Genomic DNA, 27922 nt, shown 5'->3' on the forward strand with positions numbered 1-27922 from the left:
AGCTGCCATTATGACCACAACATAAAGATTAATGTATCTTATTTAAAATTCATCTGCACTTAAATTTTGATGGTGAATTAGTTCTCTCCGGCAAATAATGAATTTCAAATATTCTCATAATGTGCTCTTGACCAATGCAGCGAAGGTTGGAAAATGAGTTACCTGAAGACGCAGACGGTAATAATGCTTGAACTGAGGAGCAGACTGAGGATGTCCCAAGGCATCTCTCTCCACTCCACTCACATTCTGGTGAATACCAAAATGTTTTACTTCATAGAAATTTCAACACGCTCTCTGTAACATATGCACACCATCAACTTGCTGGCTGCTAATTAGATAAAAACTGAATCCTCCCTGTGGAGTCCTTTATATATATCTGAAAGATATTTGGATTCTAATGATGAAGGCAAAAAGATAAGATTTTTCAGGACTTGAAATTGGGTACCAAGGACTTTGGTTAGAAATATTCACATCCTGTAGAAATCAGAATAATTCTTGTGCATCCAACAGTAGTAATCATTAAGGCTGGAAGCAAACGTCTACTCTTGAGAGGTACTGGCCTGCCAGGTTGCTTCGCTCTAAAATGTTAACACTCTCACAGGGAATTAACTGCTGGTGTGCAAGTGTGATCAGCTTAAAGGAAAATCCAAAATCCAAAACAGGGTCCTGAAAGGAAAAAAAGGGTTTCTGAGTAAAAGCTCTTAGAGGGTTGGATCAGTTTAATGTGTTCAGAAAATCCTAAGCAGTCCAACAGTGAATCCATTCAGGCAAAACAAAATGCAAAACACATACCACTTAGTGGCAGAGGAGACAGAACACTCCCAGATCAATGAATTTCCTTGTGGTAAGCATAACCACAAACTTTTCTTCACCCCTGGAATCTGCTTTTATTTTATTTTGATACTAGGAAAAAGTTTCACGTTTTGTTTTGTTTGTTTGGGGTTTTTTTTGTTTTGTTTTTTTTCCCATTCTTTGTGTATTTTTTTCCTTTGCACCATAAAATATCTCAGGAGTATAACTGGTATGCTTATTTTTCATAACAATAAAACATTTTACAGAGAAATCGTGGTGTTTTATCACAACATAACACTTAATGCATGATCCATCATTATCTGTTTTCCAACCCGCAATACTGTATTTTAATCCATTATATTTAAGCCTAATATAAAAGGTGACTGACACACTAAATTATAGTTGGATGCAAGCATACAGATGAGCACATTTAAAGCAGGCCATCTTTTTGTTATTTTTAGGAACGGCTCATGTAACTACATGGGAACGCAGATAATTATCACCGCATGCTGAATTTTCTTTATGAAGCATTTCAACTCACCATAACTGTGCTGGTTTATTTTACACTCGCCACCAGAAACAGCAAGCATCATTTTGGCCTGCAGCAAGCATCGACATGGTTCATGGTACCTTCTCCACCCTACATGACAGACGGATAAAGTTTTTGACTGTGCAGTGAACATCAGCGGAGCATCGAGCAACTGCACAAGCCGATATCTCCCTCTGGAGTTGGTGGAGACGAAAACATAGCAAACAGAGAGGATTAGCCGGATTTATGTTCTTCAGGTGGACAGAGACATGACTTGAAATGAATGTTAATGTGTCTGCAAGACACAACATTAGGAAAACCAGACATCATGAATTAAAAAGGTGTGAAGTGATTATCGTGCTTAAAGCTCAGTTTGTTGACCCCTTCACTTCAAATGTGTTAATTCATTCATTTGCCGATGATTGTAACTCTGTATATCTGTATATTTCTAAGCAAATATGTCATTTTTTTTACAAATTCTCCAACTGATGAAGAACATGAGATCCCGCTCAAAGCTCTGGAGAAGCTTCTGTAAATGGACCCACATAAACAGTGACTAAATGGAGTGAGCAGTCTGTACACAAGAATTTCAAACGCTGTTCTGTCAATTCTTGTGGCAGCCATTTGACCGCAGAGATGCCACACCATATATCTATCATGTTACTTAGAAATCAATGCAAAGAAAAGACATATCCCAGTCAAGCCAGACCCTTCAGCAGGTCTTTGGTTCTCTGTCTCAGCGAGGCCAGCCCAGCGAATTAAATAAATGTTTTGACGGGCCACTGGACAGTTAAGACTTGATGTGCTTGATGGCCAATCTGCCTGTGCTTAATCTCTTTCTTTGTCTACAGATTAAAAGATGGTTTCTTGGAAGGTTGCTTTCCGTTAGCTCCACCATGCTGTCTGACTTCTTAGCGGCTTCAGTGTATTGCTAAGCTCGAAGAGGACCAACAGTTTGACAGACCGGACTCTCCTGCAGTATCCCGAACATGAAGAGGAAGAAGCAGACTACAGCACCTTCAGAAGGGGTGTGACTGCGTCCTCTGTGCAGGACGTTCTTACTCTGACATTAAAAGCTCACGCAGAGAATATTTATTTAGGGAAGGCCCAGCAGCACCTCTCCTACCCAAGGAAGCTCAAGAGCTGAACTTTCTCTGAGACTCATGTTGAACTTTTATCACTATGCGCTGACTTAATGTCTCCCACGTGCTCTACGGCGGAACAGCAGGTTCTCCAGAGAGAGGTGAAATTAGTCGGGAAAATCATCGAGACAAGGCCCCCGGAGATTTCCACTGTCTTCAGTGCTGAATGTACAACATTCTTCAGGATCACCACATATAAGGAATAATTCCCACACTACAACACTTTCATCAATTGCACTTTCCAATATCATCTGTATCTGCTGCTACTACTGAGGTCAGCAATGTTGCCAAATGCACTTTTATTTCCTTTATGTTGTCATGGTTGCACATAAATGGCCGTGCCAATCCTCAATGGCACCAAGGTTATCTCGTTTTTATGAGCAATTACAATGAACTGCATATATTATACTGAATGGATTTTACACGTAATTACTGCACATTTAGGTCATCAATCATGATTAACCACATACCTGCTCAGGATCCTTTCTTGAACTGACAACAATATTAACTAACATATAGAAATGGCCATATATCTGCACAGCCTACAACCTCGATATGGTGCCATAAACTATTGTAAACAAATGTTTGAAGTGCTAAATAGTGCAGTTAACTTGCTGCCTAAGAGATTTTTATGTTGTGGAAACACAAAGTTAGTGTGCCCTGAAGCCAGTAATATTTTCTTTACACGTTTACCTGATTCAGCAAATCTTCCTGAAATTCATATTCCCTCTGGAGACTATAGTGTGAAGTGCTGTTGTATCCCAGGAGGATAGCGTGCACAAACATGGCTGTAGTCTGCATGGTGTCTTAACCCAAATGTGTTGCTTGCATTTTACAGCACATCTACATCAATGAATCCTTATTATGTGGCATCTCACACATCCCGCTGCTGTGTTTTGAGCCGCTGTAGGTGTAGTGTATGAATATAACCTAACATAACAAGGCTCTCTATTTGGAGGACAGCATGACGTTCTGCTTTATTACACCCCCGCAAAGTCCAGGCTCTCGAGGGCACTGAAGTCAAACCTTGCAAAAAAGTGATTAGCTAGTGATGCTGAATGTTTTCCTTGAAAAGAATCTCGGCATGTTCTCCCCCGGTGCCTCTTTGTGCTCTGTGTTCTCCCCGTGGCAATACAGCCTCTCCAGGCACCCTGCCACAGGAGAGGATTAATATTAATTCTTCCCAAATTGCTCAGAGATTCACTTATGCAAGATAACAAAAAACAACTCCTAAGTCTTCCAGGTCTGGTTAACTCCCACACAAAATTTGATTAAAGAAAAAATTCTTCCAATTGGAGCTGCATTGTCTGAGGCAGCCCTTTTTCTTGTCTACCTGTGCAGATGTAGCTTTCTCAGTTTGTTGTGGGTATATCAGTAACAACATTCATTTTCAACTGCTTATCTGTTTCTGGGTCTCGCGGGGTGGGGGTAGTTGCTGGAGCCAGTTCCAGCTCACACTGGGCGAGAGCGGGCTACACCCTGGACAGGTCACCAGTCCATCACAGGGCCAACATACAGAGACCAAAAGCCACTCACACTCACACAATTTAGACTCACCAGTTAACCCAAACATGACATCTTCGGACGGTGAGAGGAAACCCACACAGACACAGGAGAACACGCAAACTCCACACAGAAAGGCTCTAGGACAGGGAACCGAACCCACAACCTTCTTATTGTGAGCCTACAGCGCTAGCCACTATGCCACCGTGCTGCCCTGGGTAACAACATCTGGGACACATTGCCACTGCTGATGTATAATACAAATAAACTTTTGCCATGCCACCGCTTTTTTACCCTGTCATCTCTGAGTGCTGCATTAAAAGTTTTGCCGAGTTTAACACCAGCCTCTGGGAAGTATTGCAGGGATCATTAGATCAGGAAAACAAAGAGCTCTTCAAACTCCATTTAGAGGTGGCTGCCGATGCTCAGATGTGTCACAGAGATTTTTAATCACACAAATGGCCAGCAACAAAACCACTGAGACCAAATGAAAGAGGAATATGAGATAAAATGGAAGAACATGACAGAGGTGAGGGGTCAATCACGGGGCCAGCACACAAAGACAAACAACCACTCACACCTTTAATTTAGAGTCACCTGTTAACCTAGACATACACGTCTTTGGACAGTGAGAGGAAACCCACGCAGACGCAGGTAGAACATGCAAACTCCACACAGAAAGGCCCCAGGCCAGGAACCAAAGCTGCAACTTTCTTATTGTGGGGGCGACAGCACTATCCCCCACACCGCCCTGCTGCAGACAATAAAAGGAAATTCACCACAATATTTCAGCATATGAGCAATTATTTAACCAGCTACCAGTTATGTTGGGAAGAATTTGTCAAGTCTGACAATTCATTTGAGGTCGCATGCTTTCTCTTGCACCTTTGCTTGAACAATAGTTGCATTGCATTGAGGGCAGTATGCTGGGTTTTTGAAGCTAGATCCACAGAGAGTAAATTAGAGGAAATCTTAGCATCTTCTGCATTGATTTTTGCTATTCTTTTTTAAATATATATTTCCTTTGATTCCCTGTACTCACAGAAGCATAATAAATACATATCACTGCAGAAGAAAAAAAAAGTTACGAGATAACTTGAGAGTTATCTTCCACTGAAGAATTCCTGGAAGTGTGCTTTGTCCTATCATCTTTCAACTGTGAAAATAAATGTGTTACAGTAGTTAAACATGGCAGGATAAATTACAGGGAGGAACCTTGGAGGGTTAGGGATCTAACAGACCTCTAAGATAATGGTGTCCAAGATAAGAGACTGCCTGATTCAAATCTGTGCAGCCAGGCAGGGTTTTTTTTTTTTTTTTGTCACACCTTCTTTTTTCTTTCTAAAATGGTTTAGTAAAGGAAAAAGGAAAAAAAAAAGTCCCTGACTGTGAGAAAACATCCTGTATGCATTTCTTGGTTGGCTCCAATTTAATTTTATACAGAACAGATTAAGTGTTCACCATAGAAAAATCCTCTAAATATTCATTCATTCATTCATTCATTCATCTTCAACCGCTTTTCCGTTTCTGGGTCTCGGGGGGTGCTGGAGCTAATCCCAGCTCACACTGGCTAAAGGCGGGATCATCCTGGACAGGTCAGCAGTCCATCACAAGGCCAACACTCAGACCTGCGGACAATCGGTGGGAGGAAACCCACGCAGGGGAGAACATGCAAACTCTGGACAGAAAGGACCCAGGCCGGGAACCAGACCCACAACTTTCTTGTTGTGAGGCAACAGCACTAACCGCTTTGCCGCTGTGCTATCTTCCTAATGTCTTAGCTTCCAATAATATATTTTCTCTGATGCACAAATTTTTCTCCATTTTTAGCCTTCTGATCTCAGGCCCCACACAAGCACAGATGCTGTGAGTAAGAAAGTATCACTGAGCTACTAATAACAATCTTGCAGCCCAACCCACACACTTACAGCCTCCTCTCACAGCTACCTCCCCAGAATCAGATGCGTGAAAAGAAGAAAATTCAGTAAAGGACATCAGTGGCAGATTGCTACTTGCTTGATGATTTTTGAATTTCCTTTTTCAGAATGCTTGGGCGCACCGCGGTGTACACTTGTGTGGCGTGCATGCCTGCAATTTGTGCGATGAGACGAAGAACCTTCACTCTCAAGCAACTGAAGGACTTTGCAATGACATCTGTCTCAAATGAGCAACTTCCCGAGTCTTTTAAACACACACACACACACACACACATACAAGACATTGACACACATACAAAAACCAACCCTGCGGACCCCACACCAGACTCATCAGCCTTCACCCTGCTGCAATAGACACAGAAGGAGGCTGACAGAGCCTGGAGGTGGAGAGTAGCAAAAGGCAGAGGCAGTGCGCGGGGTAGTAATACTACCACTCCGCTCTGCTCCTCATCTAGCACGCCCGTGGACAAAGCCAAGGCATTAGAGTGCAGGTCACGCACACCCAGGAATACAGATGGGCTGGTGAGTCTCTCTGCCCTGCTACTCAATGATTTGAAGGGTGAGATTAAACCAGAGGAGCTACCTGCACGCGTATGAGCAGTGAGGGATGTGTGTAGCAGTTTTATTTTGCCAGGATTAGAGGATGCATGCATGTTTGCAGGCCTTCCCATTTGTTTTTAAGGCCGGCTAACTATGTATCTATCTGCATGAATGTATAAGACACAAAACAACAACATGTGTTTAGGGTTCAGAGCACAGTGTGCCGTGGCAGCAGAATGCTGCAGCATTGGTTGGACAAACTGTGTAGATAATCCTGTGTAGTAAGAGGAGAATTATCTCAGGCTTGTGAACAAATCATTGACTATCGCCACCTTGCAGTATGGTCAAGTGCAAAGTTCCTCATTCAGCTGACAGTGCATCGCTCAGAGTTAGTTCTAGGTTCTCCTGCAGCTTCAAGATAATGCACTTGGTTCAGCTTCACTGTTTACCCTCCAACTTAATCTGTCCTGACATGTAAATATAAGAGTGCAAACCTAAGTCCAGACTGAGTTAATATTTTTAACAGCAGTGGAAAATAACTAAATACACTGACTCCAACACAACTGTGTTTTACAGTTTAAACTCCTGCATGACCAAGTATGTAATTAAACTATGTAACAGCTGTGAGCTGTGAGGTGGGCAGTAAGAAGTGAAGCTTCCCATGCACCTGACAGCATGTTTTCCGGTTGTTTTTGTGGGATTTGTTAACCGTGAGCAAAGAATGTTGCCGGCCTTATACTTTATTTACATTTTGCTGACAATACTTCTGTACATTCGCTGAAGTAGAACTTTGACTGTAGGGCCTCCATTTTTTAAGGATTACTTTCAGGGGCCAAGAAGCAGATGTGCATGGGCACCCATTGTGATTCCAGCTTTTCTTCATCTTTTAACTTTCCTGCCATGAGAGTCTAAGGCGCAGATTGTATTCAGACCAAGTCTCTCAAAAAAGTTTTTGCTTTAATTTGAAAGAACTTTTCCATCACAACCATTTGAAAGCAGCTATAGTTACTTGACACATCTCTGCAATACTCCTATATATCTAAGTAAACTAGAACATGGACTTTGGACCCCATCAGACTGCTGCTCTTTGACCTTTAGGAAGCAGCGGAGTAAGAAAGCTTGCAACTTGCTGAATAACGTTGAATGTTTGCTTGAAAATCCAGCCTGTTATCCTTGAGGGAACTAAGGTACAAAAAATGCCAGCTTCTAGATTCAGCTTTATCAACGTGGGGACCATTTTAAATTTCATCAAAAAACTGGCACTGCTTGGTCCAGCCTTGACTTCAGTTGGCATGGAGTTTTCATTTTCAAAAGTCATATGGCTTCTGCAATAACTGGAAAGAAATTTTGGCCAGTAACTAATGTTTATGTGATTTAAAAAAAAAAAAAAAATCTTGATTGAGTTCAAAATCATTCAGCGCTCAGTTAATTTCTAACAACTTATTGGCAAACATGAGAAGACACTTTCAGACACAACTGTGCTCAGCGAGAGTACAATATGTAATAGTACATACAGCACAGTTAGTGATCATCAGTCGCACACTGCATATGCTGAGTCCTCTGCAATTTATTAACACAATGCCACAAAATGAGAAACTGGCTTTATGTGACATGAACAGTGCTTATGGACTCAGACCTGCTTTCTAATACTTCCTTCCAAAGGTCAAGTTATTGATAGCTTTTGATCAACTCCCATCAGTGCTTACAACCACACCCTTGACATTATGACATGTCTCCATGGCAACTCAGGCTTGCTGGGCCTGCACATTGCTACTTTACTGCTTCTTCTACTTTGGTAAGATTTGAATACTTCCTCCATTTTCTACTAGTCAAGCTGATTTGGTCTGTGTCCTCAAAGGCACTTGAGATTGCAGATTAAAGAGACTGCTGGTTCTGCGTGTTTGAATCTGTACACCATGGTTTGGTACACAGGTAGTAAAATGCATCCAGCCTTGATACAGCTCGGTTTAAATTTATAAGTACACACATTGATGGTCAACAAAGCAACAACCGCCAATTTGTAAATGTTTGCACGGGCATGCACGCGACCGCATCACCAAGACAAAGGCTCTTCTCTCCATAGAAACTCAAGACTTTCTTACAGCTTGAGGGGGAAATCAGTAGGCAATGCCACTGATGAGAAGACGTGTGTTTGAGTGTGTTACTGCAGAAAGATGTGTGGGTGTGTGTACCTCATCTCAACCTTCCACACAGTGTGGTCAGAGGCTGAGTGCTCACACCACCTAGTGGCATTAAGGCCGTGTGTCCTTTTCATTCAGAGGAATCTGCAGGAAGTCAACACGGCAAATACAACTTTGTCTTCTGATCAATCTTTCCATCTTTCCATTCACAACAAACTAAGTATGAAATAAAGCGATAGATAAATCACATTGAGTTCTAAAAAGAAACACAGGACCGCACGTGTTCAAAGTAAAAGAGCGTGTAGACAGGGAGGGGTTAAGGCTGGAGTAGAGAGAAAAGATGAAAAGATTGGTGTTGAGGAAGCTGTAGCCTCCTCCCATAAGATCTGCAGCTTCACACGCTTTTGATAGACAGGCACAAAATGTTCATCCCCTGTGCTTTGCATTTGTTTCACCCTCATTCTTTCCTCTGCTCTCCCTTACAGTCTGGTTCAGTGGACGCCCTATCAATCTCATTAAGCCATGGAAACACTGACTTTCCCACCTTTTGTTTATTTTCATCTACTTCCCTGCCACTGATCATCACAAGGAGAGTCGTCTCTCTGCCTACAATCGAATGTCTGCCATACATAATGTATAGAGACGGATGAAAGGCCTGTCATCTAGATGCAAGACTGCTGTTCTTCGGATTTAAACCTGCAGTACAGCCTTTCTCGATTGTTATCTGTAGGCTGAAAAAAGGATTTAATTACTATTTGTGCAGCGTTTACGACACTTGTTGCCCAGTCTTGTGAAATTCTGACATATCAGCTTGAAAGTCGACATTTGTACTCCACTTGTTGCACAAAAGTTGACACAGCTGTTGCCTCCATGGCTTCAGCTGTGCCAGATAGTATTTTACTACATTCCCCAGGCTCCCTGAGCTATTTGTAAGTTTGACTCTTAGATAGCAACTGCAACAAGACTCTTTTGTTTCCATTATGCAGCAGTCAGTCAAGCTGAAGGGCCATGTCCATAAACTGTCAGCACTGAGTGCCGTTAAGTATACCAACCACGCTTTGGACTCTCACTACATCCCAGTCAATTTGTCAGGGAGGGGAGGGACTGCCACACAAACGCAATCTTTCACTTATAGCCTTGTAGGGTTATGGCCAGGCACAAGCTAGAATACAAAGCTAAGAATTCAGCAACTGCCACACACATGAATACTAAAAGAAATGTAAGCACCACTTTTGTTCGGTGGTGTTCACCTCCTGTGGCATTGAGTACATTGGGGGGGAAAAAAAAAAAAAAAAAAAAAAAAAAAAAAAAAAAAAAAAAGGCATTGCGTACAATAGTGGAAATGAAAAGACAATTTCCGTTTTTTTTTTGTTTTTGTTTTTTTTTTTCAGCTGAAGGAAGAAAACACATTGGGAATATATTGAAAGTAGCAATTTTTTTTTTCCATTTTGAGATACAACTATTTACATGTAACCAAAGACAATGTCCTTGAAACGGTACAAACTATTTTTTTTTTCTCTTCCTGTGATTTCTGTTTATCCAAATAACAACTCAGAAATATTGTATAAAATAAAAATATCAGCTTCAGGGAAAAAAGTCTAAGCATTTTAAATGTCCATTAACTGCTATATACAGAAGTATTTACATTCAGACGAGGATTTGCAAAGTAATAAACAGTAAACAGTTGCAGTTATGTTCACTGCAGCCCTACAAACCAGATAATCTAATCTGTTTATACAGTTATGGCTGTCATTTAAATCAGTGATCGTACATGTGAGCAGTACAAGACAAAGGCCTTTCGAAGGTTCAGGTGCATCAGCACAGGTAAAATGACACCACAAAGGAATAAATAAATGGGAGCTTAATGCGTGTTATCCAATGCAGACGCACAATGATTACAATGAGTAAAATGAGTAAAAATATGAAGCTACACATGGCTGGACATACAGAAACCATCAGGAAACCCCTACGTCAATAGCATTATCATCATTAATTAAAACAAAAAAAAAAAATGCCCTTTCCTTTTTCTTTAATTCACCAAGTGTAATTGAAATTTCATGTGGTTCAAAGCCCAAACCCAAAAGTCTATAAATGTCTTTATACATGTTTAACATGTCCAACCACTGAGCTGTGTCACATGGGTTATATTATAATGAAATACAATGTGAAACTTTAAACCACGAATGTCATCTCACGAGGTAAAGGCTGCATTAACAAGGGAGGAGAAAGCATTAAATTAAATATATATATAAAAAAAATAACTTCATTAAAAATTCAAAAAGGAAGCACAACCATCAAATTTTTTGAGTAATGCATCACAGCCATTATACTTGTGAGGTTAAATGCACACTGTAATTACATACTGTTGAATTAATTGTTTAAATAATCTAAAACCAATTAAACACATGACCAAATTGATCATAGGTGAAAAGTAAGTCAAAAAGTTTTCAATAGTGTGTAATTTCCAAGTGCCATTATCAGTCAAAGGAAGAACATCCTATTAAAACAAAGGGGAAAAAAAAAGCCATGTCACACAACCCTGACTTGTTTAAAAGTAATTCATCATTTCAGATGGAAAAAAATGCCCTTGAGGGGGAAAAAAAAAACAAAACAAAACAAAAAACAGAGAACGTTTATCTGACTTGTTAATTCGCACAAGCAAAACAATGAGACAATATTAAAACCAAAGCTTAAAAATTACTTTTTCCCTTAAACATTCAAGCCAATTGCAAACATGTCAGCAAATGGATGTATGCATTCAAAATCATTCCACACAGGTAGAGACAAGTAGAGACATCAGTAGAGCATCCATGAAAACAGTTGTTTTTCATGCTAATCAATGATTTCACTCTTGGCTTTGACATGGATAAGCAGATATTAAAACATAATGATTCATAAAATTTGATTTAGAGGTTTATACCTCAGCTAAGCGACCTGACAGCAGACAGGAGACTCGATATCAGTGGTCTGTGAAACCCTCTTGGACGTTTCAAGAGTCTGTCATTATATTCTACATGGCAGAGTAAAGAAAAACTTGTCAGATTTAGCCAAGCCTCTGCCTGATTCCCAGTTACCTGAGGATGAATTTTGAACCTTTCAAGTGGCTCTGTCTCTAATTGTGGCCATTGTTGAATAGAGCTGAAGGACTCAGCTTGTCTGTCAGCTAGCAGGGCTTTGGTTCTGGCTGTGCTCCACAGAGGAAGAGGAACTTTTGTATCGCGCACATCTGGGTGCGCCTTTATCAGTGAAAACTCAAAGCGATCACAGCATTGGGTGATCGGGTGAAGTCGAGGGAATGCTGCTGAGCCTCCTTGTTGACCCTGTGGTGCTCCTGTCAGGGAAGGGGCTACGAGTCCCTTTCGTGTGCAGTCAGAATGTGAGTTCTCTGTCTGGCTGTCTGTTAACAGTGCTCCAGGTAGTCGATGACCCGCGAGATGGACTTTTGTCCTGTAGAGCCCATTGCACACTGTGTGGAGAATAACAGAATCAAAGACAGCAGCATGTGGGTGCCAACATGTAAGACTATACTTGTGGCGTCTTCAGCGACAGAATGAGGATTTTTGAGGACATTTAAGCTTCTCTTCGCTTAAAAAGGCAGACGGCAGATGGTTCCAAAAGAATAGCTGGCATGTAAACGCAAAATACCCACATCTGTATCTGTGTAATTGTTCAATATATTTAATATTAATGCTTGAATTATTTTTAAATTACCCTTCAAATCACCACTCACTGTGAGGAAGCTGTACCCCTTGGACACAAAGTAATTGGATTCAATTGATAACATTTTGTGCCAAAAGCAAAAGAGACTGTGCAAGTGCTTTTAGCGCAACAAATTATTGACCAACATAATAGCCAAATAAAAATCGTTTTCATATACTTGCCATTTCATAAGTATATTTATGACATGATGACAAAAGAAAAGACACTGAGGAATGTCGAATGAGGTAAACAAGTTTTCCTCTTCATCTATATTTTAGGATTTTTCCCCCCAGACAAAGTTGAATGAAACAGCAGCCAGAGTGCAAAAGCTGCTAATGTTTGGATTTAAATAGGGAATGCAACATTGTACAAAATCACTGGCCCTCAAAAATATTTGTTTGATATAAGTCAGACCACTGCACAAATTGCGCTCAGTGGATCCAATTAAACAGGTCTTTGTAACGTCAACACAGTTTGCCTGAAGCTAAAGTACACATCAGTACTTGAAGATGTTTACAAAGTGTTTTCATCACGTGGAAATTATTGCCTTTTAGGAAGAAAACCTCATTCAATTTGTACAACTGTAAAACACAGCATGCTTCTTCTTCATGTCTTTAGTTTCTTACACCATAAATAATATTCACATCAGCATGGCCAAGCATCACTGATCTTGAAAGTCATACTCACAGTGAGGTTCATGAAACTCAAGAATTTCTTCAGCATTTCTGTCATGATGGAGAAATCCCCTTTAGGTAGATGCTTTCTCACAGTAGTCACATTTATCTGAGGAGAATAGAAAGGCGGGTGAACAACAATATGAATTTTGTGTGTATAGAGAAGCACTTCCAGTCATATTGTGTATGTGTGCATTTTTGTTTGACATCCTCACCTGGCTGCCCTGGCAGAGACACCCCAGCAGCAGAGCAGTGTAGGAGGCAACAATGCTGTCCTCCATATGCTTCCCTGCATGTTGCAGAGCTACAGCAAGCACACGGGAGAAAGAAAAAAAAAATAAATAAAATTAATTTTTAAACATCCATTTTAAATCTGACTGGTAAATAATGTAGTAAGATGGCTGTTTTTGTCACCTTGGCTCAGTTTTTTTTGTCCAATTTTGTGAAGCTCTTCAATATTTTTGCACTATAAATGGCTGCATTCAAATCCCATCAGCAGTGGGTATTAGTTGCAGCTAACGTTAATTTTATTTTTTTTTATTAAATCAACAATGTAAATTAGGAATATCTCAAGTCAGTACCAAATCAATACCAAATTTAATATTTGATTTTAAAAAAGAAAACAATAGATTCTAAAAAGAGTAGCTAAAATGAATGTTATGAGTATAATCTACGGCTATCACATCAAATTACTTTTCACAGATCAGTATCACCAAATGACGGACGAGTAACAAAGAAATAGAAAAGGGCTAGCTAGCAATTACTTAACAACAATAGAAACCTAAGACAAAAAAATGAAAATAAATAAATAGAAAGTGGAAATGACATGCGGGCCTAATGAAAGGGCAAGTACGAATGGAGAAAGTAGAAGCTATTAAAAGCAGCTTTTTTATCTGTTGCATAGCAAGAATTATCTACTAATTTGTATTTCTTAAACATGCATATTGATTGGAAAAAAAAACAGTTGTGCATCTATTACTTCAACCTTTTTGTCATATTTCATAACCATTTAATCAATGCAGTAACGTATTTCAGTTTGTGAAACTGACTTATATCACACAAGAGGTTTTTTGCAAAACAGTGCTCCTTCTCTGTGATACAGCAAGTCCATTGCATGGCCTGTCATAAGTTACTGCTTAAATATACACCTCCATGTAGTCACTGAATAAGCAGTTGCTCAAAAGAACATTAACAAGATGTCAGACCCATAGTGTGAAAACTTTTGACTCAATGGTAATAATAGTCTGCTACTGCTCTGAGCACCTCTCTCATATTTTGGCATGTTGCTAATATGACAGCTGAAACTAACCCTGTAACCTTGTGAATAGCCAATGGGATGTGGTGGGTGACAAGCAAGCAATCTGAGAAATTATGGGCCAGTTATGAACAACCCCTGGTTCATAACTTGATGGGTTATTATTTGGTAAATTTTGCCTCAAGTAAAATAAACAAACAAAACAAACAAACAAATAAATAACTTAATGTGGCGTTCGTCAATCACAAATTGTTGCTGCTCTCGTGGGTGTGTATGAGCAATTGAAAACCTTTGTAATCCAGCAACAATTTGGTTAGCAAGAACCTTCATTGCCTCCAAATTAATATTCTTTTTGTTCTAATCCTAATTACCTTAGACACGATAGGGAAATGATTACTCCAACGTTAACCACATCCATCTAGATGATTTTAGCTGAAAACAGTTACTCTCAGAGAAATAAATCAATATGCCCATGTATCAACACCAACCTTTATTTAGGTCCAATTCTTCATCCTCCTCCTCTTTTTTCTCTGTTTGGTTGTCATTGTTTTCAGCTGCCACCCACTGTATCTCTCCTGACGTCTCTTGCCACTCTCCACTTTGGTCCAGTGCGGGCTTGGGCGCTTCACTGATGAGGTCGTCAGTCTTAGCCTCAGCAAGGATGGCAGCACGCTCCCTCTCTAGGAAAAGCTGGGATTTTAAGAAAAATAAACATATTAAAACCAAATAAAAATGGTAAAGTGTTCAAAAAAGAATGAATTTCAATAATCAAAAAGGCGAAAAGGACTAACAATTAGCCCAACAGCCAAAGTACTACTTAACCTAAAGCTCAGTAACCAAATTGGTATCCCTTGGTCTGAAATTACTTTGTAATAAGCCTCAAGGCTTGACAGGGAAAAGTTATTCGTTTTTTGAGGTTCCTTTCAGGCTTTACCAAAACATTTCACTTGTCAGTTGGTTGGACAAAGTGTTGGGTTCAATTATCAGCTCAAATAATATGACAATTAATATACCCTTGCTTATGACTATGAACACAAATTCAGACTTGTCTATTCACTTGAAAAACACTGGCGGAAATTTGAGACAATAGATCATCGTATTTATGAATTTGCAGAGTGACAACTTCACCATCTTCCTGACAAAAGAAAAGGGAATCCATGTTCGTCAGTTTAACACTTAACACTTCCACTTTCCAATAGATATAGACTGGTATGTTTTTTTTCAGTCAAAGAGGCCGATATTCATTTGCAGTAAAAGGGAAAATATTGGTGTCAAATTTTTGGATAATACAAACTTCAACACTTAACTTTGTTTAAATGCCTTTAAGTTAGGGCTTGGCAATATGAAACAAAATCCTATTACAATATTTCATATCAGTCGATATAAATCAAATAACTATTTCTGTCAATTTTAAAGGTTCCTTTATACTCCTATGTGAGATGTGAAGATACCACAATAATATTGGCTGAAATATTGTTTATTTTAAGTTAAACATTACTGTATTTCAAATAAATAAAATTATTATACAGGAAACTAAAATCTTATTTCTGACCAGTCAGAAGCTTCAAAATCGACAACTAAATTCTTTGGTCAATTACAAAAAAATTAAAATAGGCAATACAAAATAGAGTTTTATAGAGTTCTATCGACTATGTCTTCTATTTCTATCGAGGAAAAGTTATTTTGCGATAATTATCGTTATCATTTGATCAGCCCCACTTTAAATATATGTTTATTAAACAGGTTACCAGTTTTTTTTTTTTTTGTTATCTTAGACAATAGACATCTTTTTTTTTTTTTAGATTCCAGGCTCAGCAGCATGTCTCATGAAGTTAAATGAAAACTTAAATAGATTCCTAAAGTTTTCTATTGTAAATAAAGTTCTCCAAAATTTCAATATAACTGATGCGGAAGATCCAGGTATTTTTACACCTGCCATGACACACGGAAAACTTTTTTGGCATCATGCGCCACTGAGCAACGTCCGTAGGAATGAACAGGCCCTGCCTCCAATGCTGCAACCAGTTCTCTTCATGCATGCATGTTCACAACATTTATCTGCTTTCCGGACCTTCTCCATTTGGCAAAACTTTTCTCCTCTCTGCCGTGAGTGTGTGTGTGTGTGTGTGAGCATTGTGCATGCACAGCTTTCACTGCTGATTGGCTGTTACCCGTGCCGTGGCTCTGCGTGTAACCAGAGCGTGCAATCTATCAGATGGTCCTGTGGGTGCCAGAGTGGAGACAGAGTAGTGACAGCAGACAGAGAGGCGTGGCTGCACCAGAGCCAAAATAACCCAGTTTGAAATTGATCTCTTATTGGCCATTGGATTAAAAAAAAAAAAAAAAGGCTGATACTGATATGTATCAAAATGCCAAATATTGGCGCTGCTGATAATCGGTCGATCCCTACTTTCCAAATACTCACTTGCTGTTCCTGTTCAAATCCTTACATCCAAAGAAATCAAGAAAACCTCCTGTAGCAAACTGCTAAATATTCATTAGGAAGTCTTGGTTCAATTCCTACCTTTACAAGAGCAGCTAGAGCACCGGTGGGTTTGGGCTCGTCAGCCTCATCTTCCTGAATCTCAGCTGTGCTTGGCAGTGCTAACTCTGCTGCTGTGTCTGATTGCATTGGGTCAGCAGGCTGCATCAGGCTTTCTTCCAGACAGGTGTTGTCAACATTGTACTCCATGTCCACCAGACAGTGGCGGTTTCTGGAGCTGTACTCCACAAGGTTTATTAGGAGTCCGAGACCCTAGAATGCAAAAACAAATACGCAACTAAGACAAAAATGTAGACAGACATTCTCAGGGTAGACACAAGCTGGCAGAACCTCTTTTCGCCAATTATGGGGGTTTTGCTCTATTTAAAAATGCCTTACCAGTACTCGCACATCAAAGCGCTGCTCCTGGGGGATGTAGCGTGGGACTCGAAGGACACAATTTAGAGCAGTTACTATTAGCTGTTCCTGCTCACCTGTTTTAGTGCTTCCCCACTCTGCAGACAAAAATAACATTATGTACCTCTGCTTGTATTAGCAAGTTGCCAATTTCCTAAATATTACACTTCATTGTGAAACTATGGGTTTACCAGCTAGGACTGAGCCATATGGTTGAAGTCTGTATATCTGTGTTATTAGATATAAATTACAATAACGATTGTTGCATTCATTGCTCTGCATTGCAGAAACCTTAGCTCATGAATTATCAAAAGACTCTTACAATCCAATAATTCCAAATGAAACCAACACAAACACTGAACAAAGCATATGCAAAATACAAGTTTTGAAATGAGAATACCATTGTCATGGGTTAGGTTGAGAAGCACTCCTATGACAGCTCTCATACAGTCCTCCACTGCCTTGCCCACATTACTGAAGCTGCAGTGAGGAAGTGCTGCACTTGATGATGATGATGATAGGGAACTGTTGTTTAATGCTCTGCTGTATCGCTGGATCATATCCTCACAGTACCACAAAGCTCTGAGGAAAGTAAGGAAAAACTAATGAGAGAAAGTAGACATGGCAGAAGTGAGGGACAAACACAAGGGTGAAGGAAAAAGGAGGGAGGAATGACTGTAACAGACAAAGTGCAAGGGTATTCAAAACAGTGTCCAGATTAACTTTATCTGTCCTGACTGCTATTTGCAACCTACACATGCGAGGTGCCCAAGCTTAATCAGTCATGAAAGATAAGATCAAACTGCCTAGAATTCCTAATTATTCTGTTATTTTAAGAAGGATAAGAGCTTATAAAACGGTAATAGTAGAGGACCGCAACACAATAGTGATACAAAAAGTACAAAGGTAAATAGAATGAACTATAATGGTCAGTATCTCAATACAGGTCCACGTCCAGTCAATAATGGCTGTCAGGCATATCTGGTGCTCACCTGGCAGAGGAGACAATGAGCTGAGAGTCTTTGTAAGCAATCAAGTAACCCTGGTTCTCTGGGTTTTGCACTGTCACCTGTTGGCAGAAGATGAAAGAAAAATAAAAATCAATAGAGGGGGGAGAATTGATTTAGGTGCTTGAAAAGGAGTCTTAACGGACAAAAAAAAAAAAAAAAGAAAACAAGGGGAGACACCTCTGCGTTGTTTCAAACTTCTGATCAATGAAGTGAGATGGTTAATAAAAACAAGTTATCTATTCCTCTCTCTGTGCGCTCAATTACTCGTGTCCTTGCATGCCACTCCAGAACAAGTACGATGAAAGAGAGAACTCAATTTGACATAGTGCCACTTACACTTTCAAGCACTCTCAGACACCTCTCTGCCCCCCATAAAGATGCTACGAGGTTCTCCTTGTCATCCTCTTGGCTCAGGTTCTGCACACACTCTTTCACTGTGGTAACATACACACATACAAGGCACGTTACTATTACACATCCTGAAAGCCATCTTCAAATCTACAGTTGTGACGTTTGACTATGGATCTGCCAAGTCGTTGGCAAACCACACAAACTAGTTTGGAGAGTTGGCCTCTTGAACATAAATGGAGAAGCATCGCACACACCTTTGTCTACAATATGGTCCAACCCTCCCAGTAGTCGCAGTTCTTCTTTGAACCAATCTCCAGCTCTCTTGGAGGTTAGAGAGAGTAATGTCTCCATAGCAAGGTGGCCAGTCTGTAAGAGAAAATGTATATGTAGTGTATGTATGTCTCTAGATATACATATACACTCCTAAACACATGTATTAAAGATGGCTTATAAGGAATATAAAGTTCCAAATGTCAAAAAGTGCCACTGCAACAGAACATGGACCTGCAAAGAAACTGATGCCTTTGTTCACAGAATTCACCTCACAAAACTCATGCCTTTTGTGATTCCAAAACCATTGTTGCTGTTCTTTAGAAAAAGACTGAAATCTTTAGACTCACATCAATTAAAAAAAAACTGAATGTTAAGCATTTTTGCAGTTTTGCGTGTTACAGAACAAAAAAGTCTTTGTTCAGTTTACATAACATATGTGCAGAGCTGAAGCTTTTTGTTTTGAGTGTATTAAGGACAACGCACCGTGATGTTTTCCAGGTCGAGATGCTTATTGTGCACAGTCTCACACAGCTTCCTGATCTTCTCCTTCACCTTGGCAACTTCCTTTGCAGTGAGCTGATCCTGGTGGCCCGAGTAGTCCTGGTCCATCTCCAGCAGCTTGATCATTAGCTCCAGACATGCCCTATCCAGGTCCATGTTAAGACGATCTCGACTCAAAATATACATCAGGGCAGCAGTGCACAGAGCAAGGTTCTGGTAGAGAAATAAGAGAAAGCTTTAACAAAGTGCAAAAGAAAATAATAATAAAAAAGACTAAACGTGCATTCTCTCCTCTCTGTACTTTCTCCTTGATGCATAGATTAATTGAAAATGTGCCTTTGTGCGAGTCAGGAAGAACACTATCCACCATATACCACATAAACACTACACACATGTATATTTTTTGCAATAACTTGTGTGTATAATCCTGAAAAGACACATTAGTAAGTGCATTAACAAACTGAAGTTTAGATACTGTACCTGTGGTTGTCAAATCACAAACCATTTGAACACATCTTCGCATTTGTTACTTTGGGAGTCATTTGTTTGTTAACTCAAACAAATTCAAACACCCTAGATTAAGAGTTTGGAACTGAGCCCTATATAAATAGCTATAAATGGAAATGAAAGACAATTATATCCATCACAAAGTGAGTAACAAAAGCATTTATTGTTCCAAAATAGTAAACATATTGCATATCAAAATTTTGGGGTGAAAAGTGAAACTGGAAAAAATGATTTTACTGACCGGGTGTTGTGAAGCATCACTAAGCATTTTGAAGACCTGTGCTACTTTCCCCCTGGCCCGCAGGTGCATCCTGAAGCTGGGCATGGCACACCTTGTGGCCAAGCTGATTATACTGAAGCAGCGAGAGGGAGGGAGAGACAGAATGCAGGAAAGAATTACATACATATTGGGTCAAATATTTGCCAGTCTTGTGCTTAAAATTAAGATAAATAAGAAAGAATGTGGGACAGCCTGCCTCCAAATCTTGATCATCATGTATGACTGCCTTCCCTGAAGCTTTTTCTCTTAAACATCAGAATGACTTTACAGTTCCTCAGGCCTCATGGGGTGAGAAGGAAAAAAAAAAAAAATTCCCCCCACTCAAAAACAAAATGTAATTTTCTCTGTCAAATCTGCGACTGTAATAATTATGTCATCCCCTGGGGGGAAAAAAAAATAACTTGTAACCTGTAAAACCGGTAATTGTAGATGAACCTCCAATGAAAGTTTGCTCAATTGTGCAAAAGTCAAAAGAAAGCTGGAAAGTGGCACCTGCAGTACGGATTGTCACTCACTCAAGGGAATAGGCTGAAGAAATATTGGCAATTCACAGTGGAGGATTGGAAAAATTTACAGCAGTAACAGATGGGTGTACAGTGGCAAACAGTGAAAGCATGGTCCCTGCCTACTGATTGGAGTATTGTGAACTCATGGTGGGATAGGCTGGGTCATCTTTTCATGTTTTGTACAAATGTGTCAATGGCAGCTCTAGTGCATGCCAATAACAGCAAAAGGAAGACAGAGCAAATTAAAGTCTGAAAGTTATGCAGACAATACTTTTCGATAGAGTTTCTAAATGATAATTTCTATTTAAAAAAAAAATAATAATAATTACTCTGCAAACAAATGTAAAATACCCAGTATTTTCACTGATGGCCTCAGACTTTTGGATTCCTCTGTATTCAACTGGCTTTACTGCTTCCTGTTACTCTGATTATTATTTGTTTACTTTTCATTAAGGACGAATGCTGCACAAAGATTTGATCCACTAAGGCAAATTCTTGTCCAAATGCTTTCCAAATAGGCTAACCCTGACTGACTTCAACAATTATCAAGTGACAAATGCTTGTGGCATTCAATCAATTTTGCAAGAAACAGTGTAGGTAGAAATCAGTGCCAACAACATACTAAAAGAAAAGTGTGTCAGAGCAGACATAACACATCCAAGTGTTACAAGAAGATTTCCCCCCCCCCCATTTACCTAAGGCATCTTGTGTTGAGTGGCTGACTGCTCTTCAGCCCTGTCTCCAGGTACTCAAAGTCATCTGTGAACTCCTGATTCTCTCCAAATTCCACCACATCATTGAAGTGTTTCACATGCTGCACCACCGTGTACAGCTGGCGGAAGGGGAATGGGGTTAATTACAGCTAATAGGGAAGCAGTGCATTTGTCCAGAGTTATAATCAACTGACAGAAACATGCATACACAAACACAGTGAGAGAAATGCTCTCATTATTAAATTCCTCTCTGCTGGTTCCATTACCAGCAATAGCTGACTGTGCTAATCCCCTTCATCAATCAGCTCAGCATGTGGAGTCGGAGCCTGATCACCAGTTGACACTATATGTTTACTAATATCAACAGTCATGCTGTGTGTGCACTCAGCATGGCACAAGAGGGAAGACCTCAGCTGAAGACACCACCAGTGTGTGGTGATAACTTAGCTGAAACAATTTTACCTCAGGTGATATGTGGCTAACAGATTGATCTGAGGCTAAAAAGCCCATCTGTAAATGAAAGAAGCTGTAGGGGAGTTTACATTAACAGCAGCAGTAATCACTGCTGCCCTCAACCCACTCAAGGGTTCAAAAAAACAAGAGTAGGCTTGGCATCAAGCTTTGTGCCATGAGTGCTATGTTTTACTGTACATCCTGCATTAGCACACCTCGGATGAGTATGAAACAGATGAATGTATAACAGCATGCAAACAAATGCAGTTTAAACTCAAAGCTTTCACCAAAAAACATTTGTGTTCTTCAGACTCACCTCCTTGTCCTCCTTCCTGCATTTGAGCGCTGTGACTATATCCTGGTTGGGTCGTGTGGGGATGGTCTCTGACTTAATGACTTTGGGTGGAGGTGGGGGGGCTTTGAACAAGCCATCATCTTTATGGGAGTTGCTGTCCTTGCTGCTGCTCGATAAAGCGCCCTAAGGAAAAAAGAGGCGGAGAAATGGGACTCATACCAATGCAACAAAATCTGTTTAATGATACGTCTGTAAGATTTACCACAGCTGAACAGTCTGTTAAGCACACAAGTCTTTAATAAGTGTTGTTAACAGATGTCAGATGAGGTAGTAGCGTAAAGTTAACAACAACTCTGAACAAACATGTATATCCATGGAGGGAGTTCAACACAGAATATACAAGTAAACACTGATTTACTAGTTTGGAAAAATACTCCTTGGAAACAGAAATAAACTAATTAGAATAATTAATAGAAATGTTGACTACTACAAGACCAATAAACAATATTCTGGATTGTGGACTGCAGGGAATTCTACAATTAAACAATTGGTGCTAGTCATTATAACGCTGTATTATTACTTGCCTGCATCATGCACGAAATCAATGCCTACATTTAGAACAATAACATTTCACAAAACTAAATTCGGCGTTTTCACTCACTAGGAGCCCAGTTCATCACAAGTTGTCCTGCAACTCATTTGCTAAGTAAGAACCTGAAGCTAAACATTAAACCCAAACTTTCAAGTGAAGGACATCTTACTGGAGCAGTCTGCGATCGAGAAAGGGAGGGAACAGGCATCTCTTCCGGCTCAGGTTGGTTCCAGTGGCGAGCATTGTACACAGCTTTAGCAGGCGACTGAAACAAAGAGTTATAAGATTACCCTGGTTGTCTAAACAGAAACTGAACATGAAATCTCAACTGGCCTGCATATTCTAATTTCATTAACTTGTTTACTTTTGCAAATAAATAATTGCAATGAAAATCCTCAGCCACCTTAAGCTCCTAGCACCTAGAGGAAAAAATACTGTATGGAAGCTTCCATTTTAAATTTGAATTGTTGTTGCTCATCATTACAGCTGAGCAGATACATATTGCATACTGCAATCATGATGATAGACTGAGACAACAGCAGCCACAGCGTGGAACACAACAGTCCCCAAGCAGCACAAAACATTTCCTGAAAATGACACATTGTGTGACTCAATTATATATCACAAAGACAATGTTTGGAGTTTTGCTGATAATACAAACAATGAACACAAAGAATTTGGAAGACAGTCCACAAATAACCCAAAGCCACTGCAAAACATAATTCAAATAAACAGAGCAAATGTGATCATTACACAAACTGCACAAATCAAAGCTGAGTTATTCCGATAAATATGGGTCTGACCATGAGGTATTATTCAGCTGCCCCGCCTAATAATGGAAGATTATGCTGTGCGTGTGACTGAGCACACATTTGCTCCCTTTATGTGAGAGGGCTGTCGCAGAGGCTTGGGCATCACGATTGGTAGGCCCAAAACTCCAACTTTAGATCTGGCACAACTTTCTGCTGAATCAAGAATTACATTCGATTAAATGACAACCAAATGAATTTACATTTAAGTTGAGCATCATTCCCACCTACTTGCTCCATTTCTCTCTTCCCTCTCCCATTATTTCAATCTATTTTAGAAATGCTGGGTATTCCGCTCCAAAATATTCATTAAAAAAAAAAAAAAAAAAATCAATAAAATTAAAAGAAATGGCTGATCAAAGCAAGGAGTCTCAGACCCCTAGTTCAACACTCTTCAGGAGGAAGGTCATTAAGGCAGTTTAGCTAACTCACCTTGACCTTTTCATATTGATCTAAGGGGACTGCGGCCAAGGCATTCCTGCCTGTTCACAGCTTGTGTAATTACAAAACAAGAAGTCCATGTGGCAAAATACTCAAAGAAATAGGTGCATAATAGTGGTAAACATTACTTTAGACAGTGAGCAGGGTGGCTCGGACATTTCTGGCAATTACCTTTTTGGGTCCACTGAAAATCTTTTTGAGTCCACTGCCAATATCCTTAGACTTGTCACTCTGCTTCCCAGAGCGCCCTTTTTGGCCCTCAGTGCCACCAGGACTGGAGTCATCAGAGAAGTCAAAAGCATCTGTTGGATAAACTGCATCAGTAGGTAAATAGGCTCCACATGTTGCACAATTAAAATAGATAAGCTTTGGAAGTTTACATAGGTCATGCAACAAATTTCAATCACATTATCAGAAAATCCTTTTCTTTGTCTCTTTAATGTAAATGCCAGCTCACCTGTATTACTGCTTGCCTGGCTGTCTTGAGAGTCACTGGTATGAGGACTGTCCACACTGGAGCTCAGAGCGGCCAAGGCTGCAGCTGCCTTCTTGGCTTTCTTTTCTTTGGCCTGAGAACTCTCATCATCACTGTCGCTCTCACTGAGGTCATCAAAGCCAAAGTACTTGATCTTGTAACTACTTTTGCCGGCTACACCACCTTCGGACCCCTCCTCACCGTCCTGGTCTTCTTTGTCTTCAAATCCAAAGAACTCTAGCTTGGTCTCAGCCTTTGTTTTCTTGGTTTTTGTCTGGGTGTTTCTGAACCTAGAGAGGTAGAACAGGAATGTTTGTTTTCGCACAGAAAAACACAAATGTTTTTCTTTTTATATTGAGTCTGTGGGAAGGTGTGGAGAACTGGAGCAGAACATGACCCACAAAAATCACATTTAAGATAGAGAAATGTAACAAAGCAGAACAAGACGTTGAACATGCTGAAGACTATACAACAGACCAGAAATTCTATATACGCTCCTTGTTTCAAAACAGCTGACCAATCTTATCTAATATGGAAATCCCTCATACTTATTAACATTCATGGGTATGGGGGGGTGATGGCGTATATGGAATGATATATATATATATTTCTGCTAACTTCCAAGATTTAAATTTTAGTCATAGGATTTAATTCCTTCAAAAAAAAAAAAAAAAAAGAAAAGCTTCAGTTGATATTTTCCTCTACCTGTTGCGATTTCCTCAATATGTATGTAAATCAATATATTTCTTATAATATTCTATTATAATATTCTATGCATGCAGAATCTTGAATGTACCAGAAATGCAAAGAATTCTCAAAATATTAAAAACATCATTCAATAGATTTTCTACATTATTTCTATTCATACTTCTATCAAATTGTAGGGATAATTTTTCAGCAATATTCATAAAATTAGGTCTGTGTGTTTTAATACAGATAGGGCAGACAGACCTTGTAGATTTGGGTGGAGGAGCATCTGATTTTTTCTTCATTTGGCCTGCTTCTCCAATGTCAGCAGGTGCAGCTGGGGTGATCAGCTCATCAGTGCTCCGCTCCATTGAGTCCTGGATGGTGACGTTACACACGGATAGACAGGAAGGGTGCAGAACGGTGTAGTCCCGTACTCTCCCACCACCTCTGCCTGTGGGTTTGGCTGCTGTTTTAGTGTTGGCAGTAGTACTACTTGCACTAGCAGAAAGGACACTGTTGGGTTTATCTTGGGCAATGGCTGCTTCAGTGGGCTTGTTGCTGTCGTTTTCAGCAGGTTCAGAATATGCTTTGCTCAGCCGGTTGGGTCGCTGGTATTTCTTGCAGTTAGAGGCCCTTAGGGTAAATGGAGAGGGGGGAATGTTGTCCACAGGTTCAGGTGGAGGTTCTGTGGGAGGCTCCAGCTCAACACCTTTCATCTCTTCTGATGGCTGTGTATCATAAGAGGAAGACACCTGGAAGTCTCTGCTACCACTCGGTGCATCAGTTGACAGTTTGAGGGAGGTGTCAATATTTGTGGTGGAAGAGATGGGCCTCTGGAAGTTCTGATCAGATGGGACTGTGTTTGAAGAAGAGGCCATGCATGCAGGTTTCTGGTTGCCATCTGATGCAATTTTATACCAGGGCTGGCTATTTTTAACAACCTTCGCTTCAATTGTTTGCTTGCCTGGAGAAGAAAATCACAGTCGGTCACATAAAAAAGCTGACATTGCAAATAAATAGCTATCCTATAAATTATCAAATGACACATAGGTTACTGATAGTCAGATAAATGTGAGTTACCACAATAAGGAGTATATTTAAGGCATCAATACATTAGTCTAGAACAGTGGTTCTCAACCTTTTTTCTGTGAAATACCCCTTTTTTCAGCTGAGCACCCCCTAATGGTTAGTGGGTACTCAACTAAAAAACTAAACCATTTTAAGGGCTTTTGAATTGATTGCTGTTTTTCACTTTTAACCATTTGAGAACCACTGCTCTAGAAGACTGATTGATTATTTACCTGTAGCAGTTGCTGTTGATCTTGCTGAGTCTTGTGCAGAAGTGACAGCCGAGGCTGAGGCTGTCCCAACACCCTGCACTGTGGCTGCCTTTGTCACATCTCCTTCACTGACTTTCACTTGTGACACATTCTGCGAGGTTACGGTCTTTGACTCATCATCACTGTCAAACCCAAATGGGTCTTCTTCACTGTCACTATCCTCGAGCCTCGGCCTCTTGGGAACTTCAGAAACGTCAGATTTTAGCAGCGGCCTTTTGGCCCCCAGCTGAGCTTTGTAGGTGGTCTCACCCCATTTGGTGGTCAGTGTGGGCCTTTTATTGGAGAAGACCTCTTCAAATTTAGAATTAGCCTCCCCTCCCTTACGATTGTATGTTTTACCGAATCTGGATGTCATTTTGGATGTATTATGTTACATATTCTCTGCGGAAAGAGCCAAAGAACAACAAATCAATAATGCACATTACTCACTGTAGTACTTAAACGCACGGATCAATTAATGCATGTATAACAGTAACTTAAATTAGAATCTTAACGTTATTTATAGAGCGGCAAGTTAATATAACGTTTCAAAACAAGCAAAACAAAGCAATCCGAGTGGTAAGACTGGATCATTGAACTTGGCGTTATCTCTAAGTCATGTGTCAGCTGTTTGTTAGCATGGCCAGCATAAGCAGCAGATATCAAATATTTGCGTCGTATGTGCGCAACCCGACAGGAGGCTACAGCGACTTGGCTAAACTTTAGTAAAACTTTGGCTTTATTGCGTTACCTAACGTCTCACCGCCCGAAGAGTCAAGTCATCTGCGTTTGTTAACTCTAGCTAGGCCTGCTCCAGCTTGTAAAGTTACTAAAGTTAGCCGTTAGCTTCAGCACTGCTAAACTGTGCTAACGTTAGCCCCCTGTTTACATACAACACCGGACGGCATAACAGCTTGTGTTTTAAATGCATTTTTTGTGCGATTGCACACGCACCTACAAGCGTAGACGTGACGGCTGAATATCGTCGTGGATAGGATGGAGAGTCAGCGTTTACTTTTACCTTTCAACTGAGGTGAATAGCTAACCGACAGCTTGTTTTTTAGCCAGCCGGCTAGGCCTAGCGCACAAATCAAGCGGGTAAAGTCCGTTCAGCGCAATAGAAAATGCACTAAAAACACATTTGTAGTCCGATTATATTCCCAAAGCAATGCTCCTTACCAAAGAACGGTAACATACACGTACCAGTGTCTAAAATTGTCTAAAAAATGTAGATAATCCGGACTTCTTGCATTTTGTAGTGCAACTGACGGCCATTAAAATATCCCCTCCCTCCTCGCTCCCTGACAAGACCCCGATGCGCTGCGAGAAGCGGGTTGGCCAATCAGCGACTGGCATGTTGTCTCGTGTTTTAACGCTCCGTCTGCAAACTTGAATGTGATTGGTTTAAACCCGGGGCCACAGTAAGCGATAGGAGGCGCCGAAGGACCACGTTTCTCCATCTGAAGACGGAGAAGATGGAACTCCTGCGGATGATGGTGCCGTCTTTAGGCGTTATCTCTTAATGGCGCACAACAGCCGAGCTTAACCTGAAGTCATTCCTTTATTAGTGTATTCAACTGACTCAAAATCTAAATC

At 40.2% G+C, this 27922-nt stretch overlaps 1 protein-coding gene across 1 annotated transcript; it reads right to left on the reverse strand.

The window, feature by feature from the left end:
• Positions 1–9957: 9957 nt before the first annotated feature.
• Positions 9958–27606, reverse strand: wapla (WAPL cohesin release factor a). The gene is made up of 20 exons (XM_029521725.1): positions 27506–27606; positions 26309–26728; positions 25269–25971; positions 24300–24607; positions 24014–24144; positions 22762–22857; positions 22022–22183; positions 21235–21371; positions 19995–20106; positions 19229–19459; positions 18727–18838; positions 18458–18555; positions 18104–18180; positions 17512–17693; positions 17094–17209; positions 16737–16967; positions 14701–14902; positions 13173–13261; positions 12971–13066; positions 9958–12050 (listed from the first exon to the last, which is right to left on the reverse strand). The coding sequence occupies exons 2-20, from the start codon at positions 26700–26702 to the stop codon at positions 11985–11987; spliced, it is 3543 nt and encodes a 1180-aa protein (XP_029377585.1). The 5' UTR covers positions 26703–26728; positions 27506–27606; the 3' UTR covers positions 9958–11984.
• Between the last annotated feature and the right edge of the window lie 316 nt (positions 27607–27922).

Source organism: Echeneis naucrates, chromosome 15, assembly GCF_900963305.1.
Source record: "Echeneis naucrates chromosome 15, fEcheNa1.1, whole genome shotgun sequence".
NCBI lineage: Eukaryota > Metazoa > Chordata > Actinopteri > Carangiformes > Echeneidae > Echeneis > Echeneis naucrates.